Here is a 10,456-nt window from a genome sequence, read left to right on the forward strand (position 1 = left end):
AATTTAAGAAGGTATTATTTCAACTACAGACAGAACAATGCAGAGACAGAGCATGTCATGAATGTGTGTGACTGTGAGCTCACTCACTGTAAATGTTTTCGTAGACTGGGTGAGATAAACTATGTAGGCTATAGCAATTGCATGACAATGATGAGAGAGAGAGACTTTGCAAAACTTGCATTTTGCAGAATGCTTCTTTTTTGCCCGTGGACTGCAAATTTCTTTATGTTCCGTGAATGCAAATTTAAGGATGGCGGAATTCTCTGACATTATTATTACTAGGTCTGACTGAGACTGACAACTACGACGTAAACCTAACGTTTCGCGCTGGCTACACTTGCGTCTTTTGATTGGATGAGCGCCAGTTTCTTAATCACAACAAAATACATGTATGTCATTGATTGGTTGCATTTGAAAGGTTGCATTTGAAGGGCGTGAAAGGCGAAATAATTTAATGTTGCATTATCGAATGTTATGTTTTGTATCATGGACATATTTGTTGCAAATCTCCCGACCACTATGTCGACCCGAGACCGCAAGACCAAGACAATGAGACCAAGACAAGACCGAGGGATCCGAGACCAAGACAAGACCAAGACCAAAGACGGTCGAGACTGTGACAAGACCGAGACCACGTAAAAGTGGTCTCGAGACCAAGACCGGTCTCGAGACATCCAACTCTAGAATGAAGAAGTCTGTAGTAGAAATAGGAGATCAGTTGTGTGGATAGAAGAGAAATAAGCACTGATTCTGTGTTTATGCCAGTCAATTAAAGGAACCATATGTAAGATTGTGGCCAAAACTGGTACTGCAATCACTTTCAAATTGCTGTAGAGTTATGTATTCCCTCCCCCTCCCCCCTGACTCGAGGTTGCCAACCCGGATGCCGAAACACTACTGACTTTGTGATTACTAGATAGGTGGAGGGTGGCGCATCAGGCCAAACACAACATGACATGACAAAACACATCAACATCAGTTGAGGGCTACAACTTCACTTTTTAAATGACAATATCCTGGCCGGACTACTGTTATACGTGTTACTGTATAAGTATTTGAAATGAACATGATTTCTTAATGTCTAGTGACTTATCAGGGCCATTTTATGATTAATTGAAATACATTTCTTACATACGGTTCCTTTAAAGCTCACTGAACCTGCTACTTTGAACCTGAACCTGAAGGGACTGAACAACTGGTTCTGTGAAGGAATGTGACACTGACCAATCAGCTTGCAGCTCCTCCAGATCTGACTCACCTGTCCTGAAGGAGGAAGTGAAGCTTAGGTCTCTGCTACACCTCTACTGAATTACTTGGTGAGAGTTAAACAGAAACAATCTAACAGGACATAGTTATTTCCCAAAAGATCTCCCAAAAAGGAGAGTTAACCATACCTGCAGATGTGAGATAAAACACCCAGAGGATTTAGAGAATGACTTGATTTTCAGCCTCCTGAAAGTGTGTGTAAGTCAGTGTGAGTGAGAGAGCAACAACGGGAGGGAGCTTTGCTCTGGGGACGCTGTTTACAACAACTTAGAAAATGGCTTCAAAGCTGCAAGAAGAGTTCTCTTGTCCTGTGTGCACGGAGATCTATAAGGACCCTGTAGTCCTGTCTTGTAGTCACAGCTTCTGTAAGGTCTGTCTGAAGCGGTTCTGGGAAACCAAACCATCCAGAGAATGTCCAGCCTGCAGGAGGAGGTCATCAAAGGACCTCCCAACAACTAACCTGGCGTTAAAAAACTTGTGTGAGGTGTACATACAGGAGAGAGGTCAGAGAGGACCACTGTGTCGTCTCCATGGCGACCCACTCAGGCTGTTCTGTCATGATGATCAGCAGCTCGTGTGTTACTCGTGTCGAGACTCAAAACTCCACAGGAGTCACCAGTTCAGTCCTGTTGATGAAGCAGCAGCTGACCAGAAGGTGAGTCTGATTATTAGTAATGAAAAATATTTGGATTTGGATTATTAACAGGCTCAACAAGCCTAACATTTATTCAATTACAGTTTTTCTCAGTTGCTAAAACACTAAAACCCATTAGCTGAAGAAATTTCTCAGTTGTTTGAACTTATTAAGCTAATTGTTCAGTCTGTTGTCAATACCTTAACCCATTTTACATGGTAAAACACAATTTGCAGATCTCACTTACAATTTTTAGCAAAACTTTGAAAACATTCTCATTCTCAAAACACATTCTGCACTCTAATGCACATGCATCTATACTGGTAAACACAAGCGGCAAAAATGAAATAGAAATAGACATACACATGCCATTGATTAAACACTACCACTCAAAATTGATTTCACTTGTTTCAAATGATGTGACACAACCCATATAAGCCAGTTCAGAGAGCAACCAGGTTGTTGAAGGTGGGAATGAGAATGGATAGAATAAACTATGAAGACGAGGACGAGTGCATGAGGTGGGGGACGAGGAGGATGGCAAGAATGAGGATTTTTATTGCACACTGTAGTACAGTGCATTGTAGGCTGTATACTGTACAATACTGTAAACAAATCATATGGGCTTGAACATTGTGCTTTCCATTTGTTTACAGTACTGACTGCTCAAAAGATTTTGACTTCCTCCGGAAGGGATGTGCTTTGTGTGTAAAGACCTCTCTCTCTCTCTCTCTCTCTCTCTCTCTCTCTCTCTCTCATCGGTTCTAGGAGGAGCTCAAAATCAAACTAGATGCCATAAAACAGAAGCTGAAGGCTTTTGAAAAAGCAAAACTCACCTCTAATGAAACAGCTGAACACATTAAGGTATGTGTCACGATTCATATGAAGCACAAACTAAATACTACACAAAGATTTCAAAGATTTCAGATGTCAGGAGTCATTCAAAAGTACTTACTGAACCTATTTCAGACTCAGGCCGAGCACACAGAGAAATGGATCAAGGAGGAGTTTGAGAAGCTTCACCAGTTTCTACGAGATGAAGAGGCAACCAGGATAGCTGCACTGAGGGAGGAAGAGGAGCAGAAGAGTCAGATGATGAAGGAGAAGATTGAGAAGATGATCAGAGAGATCTCATCTCTTTCAGACACAATCAGAGCCATAGAAGAGCAGATGCGACCTGATGATATCACATTCCTGCAGGTCAGAACCATCTAATCTTTATGTCTTGAGGGTCCCTTGGGCTGATTTATAAATGTTAAAATGGTCATACTTCAGGTTATTCTGTTGTTTCTACTATCTGTGTCAACTGTGGTGTTTGTGTGGATGAGTAAGAGGCTTTGATTCATCTCAATGTGTTGAGAGGAAGGAGAATCACTCTGACACTCTGAGATGAGAATATGAGGTTTCAATGAATCAAAGAAGAACCAGGTTGTGCGTGTGTGTGTGCCTGTGTCTGTGTTTGTGTGTGTATTATTGTGTGTGGTATTTTGGTCTCTATGGCTCGCATCAACCTAGCCCATAACCACTCATTTGTGATGTTGCCCCCCCCCCCCTCCCCCAGTAAAAATGAACTGCACCAAGTTTGATGTGAATGACTACCCCGACACCCACTATGCACATGCCAAGTTTTGTGGAATTCTGTCCATACAAAAAAAGTAACTAGTACACCCATCGTCCTGTAGATGGGGGTGTTCAGAAATTGAGATGTGGATGTTGAAATGTACTTTTTGCTGTGATAAAAGGCAGAACTGTGTCACATACTGTATGTGTCTGTGTGTGGCAGCTAACCATAGACGGCAGTTCAGGGTTTGTGGCCTTATATTTTGTGAAACGTAGCGAGATATAGGCACTATTAATCCAAAACTTTGGTTTGCTAACCAAAGAATACTGCTGAGCTTGTGTAAGCTACAATTTAGTTTGACCAGACCTAACTGTAGTAAACAACATCTAAACGTCTCTCTTTAGCATCCCCGCTGGGTTGCTTGGCTAGTTTGCACCTCAGAAACGTGTCTGGTGGAACGTTTGGCTGGGTTTGCCAAAACGTTCCCAGGGGAACGTTTCCCTAATGAGACCAGGTTGGTTATTCCAGAGCCCAGTGCACACTGCAGGATCCAGAGAGGGTTTCAGGAGCTCTGATCAATGTGGCAAAGCACCTGGGCAACCTGAAGTTCAGAGTCTGGGAGAAGATGCAGGACACTGTTCAGTACAGTATGTTCAAACAAACACGCACACACACCAGGGTTTCCGTTGTCCGGTAATTACCGGACATTGGCCGGAAAAAAAAATGAAATGTCCGACAAAATTAAATCTCTCCGGTCAAATTGTCCGATTGAAATTGGCTAATAATCCCGCCCCCCTAACGCAATCTGAATTTGAGAAACAGCCTTAAAATGTAAGCCTATTAAAGCAATACGTCCTCTGGCTATGTTTTTAAATGTACAAGCTCTACCGTTTGAAAGCTATTAAACAACACGCATAGCCTATGCTGCATTTCAAATAGGAAACATTTCAAATAGGAAGCGCACCCTTAAAACGTCCATGTTAAACAACGAACAAATGAGTGAGGCGGTTCAAACATGGCCAGGCCCAGGCAGACTAGCCTTAAAAGTTTTTTCAGAGGCCAGACGCAATGGATGATGATAAATTGGTAACGTCTGAAGCCTCAGATGTCCGGTCAACTCCACCACCAGATAAAAAGCATAAGTGTCGGGCGTATCTGTCGGAATCATGACGTTGGAAGTGGAGTTGCCGGGTTGCGGCCGCTCCAAGACACTGTCATTCTCCGTGTACACTGGACATGCAACTGTGTTCTGTACCCAAAGCATACAGTAGGCCTATGCTTTCTCTGTCTATGATCTGCAGGAAAAAAAGAAACGAAACATTTCCCAGAATAGGAAATATTTCTTAATGTATTCAAATAAAGAGGCATAGCCTTAGTAGTTAGGTAGTGGTGTGAGCGCTCATTCTTGTGTGTACGCATCTGTGCAAGTTAAACAGTGGAACCACTGGAGATAGCCTAACGTGGGTAGCAGCAACAAACAACGTAGCCTTTTTAAAACAATGAACGAAGCGGACTCTTGCTGTCCATGAAAACATAGATACTGGCTAGATCTTGTTAGGCATGTTTACGTAACTTAGGCTAATGAACATGTTGCATTCTATTCAGCCTGATTATGTCATTCTTTAAGCTACATAGCCTGTCTCCAGTTTTCCTCAACTTGACTAGGTAATTAAGAAGCGATAATATGATATTTGACCGGCATATCAAAATGTCCGGAAAACGAAACCTCTGCCGGTCACTTTGACCGGCACAATTTTTTCCTAGCGGAAACTCTGACACACACACATCTACACACACACACACACACTAACACACACTCACATGCACTCTCTCTCTCTCTCACACACACACACACACACACACACACACACACACACACACACACACTAAACTATCAGTGGCATTAAAATAGATGATACATAAACCTTAACAAATAAAATGGAGAGTGATAGAGACCCTGATCCCTTCATACTGATGACTAAAGAGCATTTCACTGTTACTACTTCTCCTGCCATTACACTTGGTAACACCACTATTGATAATGACCATCATTCACATCCTCATCACACATCACTCAGCCCTATTGATAATGACCATCATTCACATCCTCATCACACATCACTCAGCCCTATTAATAATGACCATCATTCCCATCCTCATCACACATCACTCAGCCCTATTGATAATGACCATCATTCACATCCTCATCACACATCACTCAGCCCTATTAATAATGACCATCATTCACATCCTCATCACACATCACTCAGCCCTATTGATAATGACCATCATTCACATCCTCATCACACATCACTCAGCCCTATTGATAATGACCATCATTCACATCAGCACACATCACACAGCCCTATTAATAATGACCATCATTCACATCCTCATCACACATCACTCAGTGTTCAGCTCATGTGTGTGTTCTTTCTCTCTGCAGCTCCTGTGACTCTGGATCCCAACACTGCAAAACCCAATCTCATCCTGTCTGAGGATCTGACCAGTGTGAGACGTGGTGATGAGGAGCAGCAGCTTCCTGATAACCCAGACAGATTTGATAGGTGGGCCAGTGTCCTGGGCTCTGAGGGCTTTAACTCAGGGACTCACTGCTGGGATGTGGAGGTTGGGGAGAACACATGGTGGCGTGTGGGTGTGATGGCAGAGTCTCTCCAGAGGAAGGGAGACTACACCTCCATGAGTGGACGTTGGTATGTGGGGTATAATGGTGCTGCATATGCAGCACTTGCTCCTCCTCAGCCTTACACTCTCCTCACAGTGCAGCAGAAACTCCAGAGGATCAGGGTGCAGCTGGACTGGGACAGAGGAAAGCTGTCATTCTCTGACCCTGATAATAACACACACCTGCACACTCTCACACACACATTCACTGAGAGAGTGTTTCCATACTTCAATAGTACATTTCTTCTGAGGATCTTACCTGTAGCGGTCTCTGTAACAGTGATGGCCTCACAGTAGAGCAGCTCAGGTAGAGCTGATAGGTCCTCTGTCTGGACCAGGACTGACCTACAGAGAGGGATGGAGACCAGTGGGGGTCAGTGATGAATCACTAATAACAGCACTGATATGTATCAGGACTGGTCTGCATGATGAATCACTAATAACAGCACTGATATGTATCAGGACTGGTCTGCATGATGAATCACTAATAACAGCACTGATATGTATCAGGACTGGTCTGCATGATGAATCACTAATACTGTAACAGCACCGATATGTATCAGGACTAGTCTGCATGAGGAGATTAAGTAAGGGATAACGGCCGCCGAGGTGTCCTGTTATACGGAATTAATGGACGAGGGCGAGGGGCAAAAAACTCCCCGACGCGCAGCGGAGGGGAGTTGCCTCCGCCCGAGTCCGTTAATTCCATATAACTGGACACACCTCGAAGGCCGTTATCCCGCTTATCACCCGGTTGCCACTGTAAAGCAAGGAAACACGCGGTTCCGTTTAAAAAGAAGCTCACTAGTTCAGCTTGTTGTACAACTTTCGTTGGCCCAGTTAGCTTGTTTACAGTTGATTCCATTGTTGGGAAGCCTGCAACCAAAGATTCTAGAGCGCTGCAACCGTCGTCCTTCTATGGTTGTTATAGTTACCATTCATAAGCATTGATATGGAACGGTGTCCTGTTATTCAGAATTAATAGCCACCCCACTAGCCAATCAGAAAAGAGTATTTTTTCTCTCTGGGTGATAATCACTAATAACAACACTGATATCCGGTTGTATTTCCGGTTCCGGCGCCGTCAAGTGTGGCAGCCTACTCAGCAGCTCCGTGTCTTAGTGTATGTTTCTACGTCTTTTGTTTACTTTTTGTTTGTTTACTTTTTACTTAGCAACTTTTTGGATTACACACTTTGAGGAGTGTTTTTATTCTATCCTATGGATACGGACATATTACAACGCTCCAGCGACAGCAAGCTTGTGTACACAAGGAACCAGCTGATCGCACTACGACGGAATGCCGGCTGTGTTCGCGACAACATCCCAGAGGAACTGTGGTGCTTTCGGGGTTGCAGAGCGGGAGTAAAAGTGAAGACGAGGCGTCGGGAGAAGAAGTGGAGATACAAGCCCCCAGTTCCATCGATTGTGATATTATATACTTTAATTACTCTTCTGCTGTTAGAGAATGTGTTTGTGTTGTATGTATGCTGCTGAGACCTTGAATTTCCCCTGGGGATCAATAAAGTATCTATCTATCTATCTATCTATCTATATGTATCAGGACTGGTCTGCATGATGAGATTAATCACTAACTAGAAAAGCATTTCCTGAAGGAAATAAAGTGCATGCAAAGTTGTTGCTAGGTTGGGCAATTATAGTGGTTGCTATGCTATAAAAGTGGTTGCTAGGTTGTTGGTAGGGTACTTAAGGTGGTTGCTAGGATATTTAAGGTGGTTGCTAGGTTGTTGTTAGGGTACTTATAGTGGTTGCTAGGCTGTTGCTAGGGTAATTATAGTGGTTGCTATGCTATACAAGTGGTTGCTAGGGTACTTAAGGTGGTTGCTTGGCTGTTGCTAGGGTAATTATAGTGGTTGCTATGCTATAAAAGTGGTTGCTAGGTTGTTGCTAGCGTACTTAAGATAGTTGCTAGGCTGTTGCTAGGGTAATTATAGTGGTTGCTATGCTATAAAAGTGGTTGCTAGGTGGTTGCTAGGTTGTTGCTAGGGTAATAAATGTGTTGCTAGGTTGTTGCTAGGGTAATTATAGTGGTTGCTATATCAAAGGGGTTGCTAGGTTGTTGCTAGGGTACTTAAGGTGGTTGCTAGGTTGTTGCTAGGGTACTTCAAGTGGTTGCTAGGCTAGTGTTAGTGTAAATAGTGAAAAAAGTAAAAATAGTCAGAAGTTATTGAAATTGGGATAAATAGAAAGAAGGATAGAGAAAGTGAGAGAAAGTGAAAAAAAATAAGTGAAAGAAAGTTGGGATGAGAAGTGAGCTATTCAGTTGAATGGAGAGGGACACAGAGAAGAGGTTCCATTCAAGTTGCTGCAGGCAGTCAGTGAGAGAGCACAGGTGTAGTTGATTGCATTCTAATTCCTTAATAGCCTATTATGATGTCATAAAGCCAATGTTAAGATTTTGTGGAGATTTTAAGTTTAGTTTTTATTTAATATCTCAAAAAGTAAAAGTCGTAGAAATATGAAAAGTCATAGAACGAAATTTTGCAGGAAGCGCTACGTGTCAAAGTTTGAACCAAGTTTCTACGATAAGCGGTTCAAGCCAAATTAGGGCCTGGAAGAATAATAATAATATGTCGGAAGAAACCAAAGGAATAACAATACAGTGCATTTGCATGCACTGTAATAACAGCACTGATATGTATCAGGACTGGTCTGCATGATGAATCACTAATAACAGCACTGATATGTATCAGGACTGGTCTGCATGATGAATCACTAATAACAGCACTGATATGTATCAGGACTGGTCTGCATGAGGAGATGAATCACTAATAACAGCACTGATATGTATCAGGACTGGTCTGCATGAGGAGATCAATCACTATCAACACTGATATGTATCAGGACTGGTCTGCAAATTTATTCATACTCCTGGCAAATATTGATTTAATTTTGAATTTCTCTTGACCAATATGTTTGTTCTGACTTAAAATGACACTGCCACATGACAAAAGGTTGTAAGACAATGTGGGAGACACATGGAATAAAAACAAGAAGCAGTTTCATCTTTTTTAACATTTCTATGAAAAATGGCATGTCCCAAATTATTCATGCCCTTTCTAAATAACCAAATGGAAACATCTTTATTTGCTCTTTAAATGGTTCTTATAATACCTACCAAGCCTCTCCATCTCTCTACAATGATTCTAGACCGTACCTTTTTAGTAGCAATCAAGGTTTTTCAGGAACAATTATTTGCCAACACTCTTGTGCTCACTTTTTTTTACAGATTGAGGTCTGGACTATGGTTGGGCGACTCTAAAATGTTGATATTGTTCTCTGTTAACAATTTCTTGTCTTGTTTGGCTGTATGTTTTGGATCATTGTGTGGTATAATATTCCAATGCCGCCTATTAGGACAGGTCTCTCGGCAGACTGCCTGATCTTTCCTCCAAAAATCTTAATGTAGCCTCTTGTTTTAGTGTTGCCATTTACTTTGAGGTGATAGGCTAATCATATGCAGGTAGCCAATGTTCACATCCCCTGGCTGAGTTAAAGATTGCTTGCTCTGTATTTTGCTGTCCCTCCCAAACTAAATTATTTGTTTAACAGCCAGAATTTCAACAATTCCCTGGGGAGGAACATATAGCTTATGATTCTATGATGATACCACCCCCTTTTAGAAAATAATTTGGTTACACTTTACTTGACAAGAACAGAAATGGATCGACATAGTAGGCTATTTTACTACTTGGGCCTACTAACATCACTTATTGAAGGCCTGTTAACGTTAAATCCTCCGGTTTGGTCTGAAGACACAGCTGTACATATCATTGCCATTGGACTGAGTGGGACTAACGTTAAGTTAACACTGACTTTTCTTTATTTTAATTTCTTATTTATTTATTAGTGGGTTTGATCCAGCAAGCCCACTATTGTTCTTCTTAAGTTTTCTTATTATTATTATTAGTGGGTTTGATCCAGCAAGCCCACTATTGTTCTTCTTAAGTTTTCTTATTATTAGTGGGTTTGATCCAGCAAGCCCACTATTGTTCTTCTTAAGTTTTCTTATTATTATTATTATTAGTGGGTTTGATCCAACAAGCCCACAGCATGGCAAGCACAGCTTTGCCATGCTGTGGGCTTGTTCTTCTTAAGTTTTCTTATTAGTGGGTTTGATCCAGCAAGCCCACTATTGTTCTTCTTAAGTTTTCTTATTATTAGTGGGTTTGATCCAGCAAGCCCACAGCATGGCAAGCACAGCTTTGCCATGCTGTGGGCTTGCGGAGCAAGCCCACTATTGTTCTTCTTAAGTTTTCTTATTAGTGGGTTTGATCCAGCAAGCCCACT

At 42.0% G+C, this 10,456-nt stretch overlaps 1 protein-coding gene across 1 annotated transcript; it reads left to right on the forward strand.

The window, feature by feature from the left end:
* Positions 1–1,112: 1,112 nt before the first annotated feature.
* LOC143100093 (E3 ubiquitin-protein ligase TRIM35-like) lies at positions 1,113–7,689 on the forward strand. Its single transcript, XM_076263031.1, has 6 exons — positions 1,113–1,921; positions 2,669–2,764; positions 2,870–3,100; positions 3,647–3,650; positions 3,971–4,108; positions 5,908–7,689. Exons 1-6 carry the CDS (start codon positions 1,541–1,543, stop codon positions 6,441–6,443), a joined length of 1,386 nt encoding a protein of 461 aa, XP_076119146.1. The 5' UTR covers positions 1,113–1,540; the 3' UTR covers positions 6,444–7,689.
* Positions 7,690–10,456: the final 2,767 nt, after the last annotated feature.

This window comes from Alosa pseudoharengus, unplaced genomic scaffold (genome assembly GCF_046254945.1).
Source record: "Alosa pseudoharengus isolate Yale_2024_CS ecotype anadromous, Long Island Sound unplaced genomic scaffold, YU_APseudo_1.1 YU_APseudo_1.1_scf_3, whole genome shotgun sequence".
Classification (NCBI taxonomy): domain Eukaryota; kingdom Metazoa; phylum Chordata; class Actinopteri; order Clupeiformes; family Clupeidae; genus Alosa; species Alosa pseudoharengus.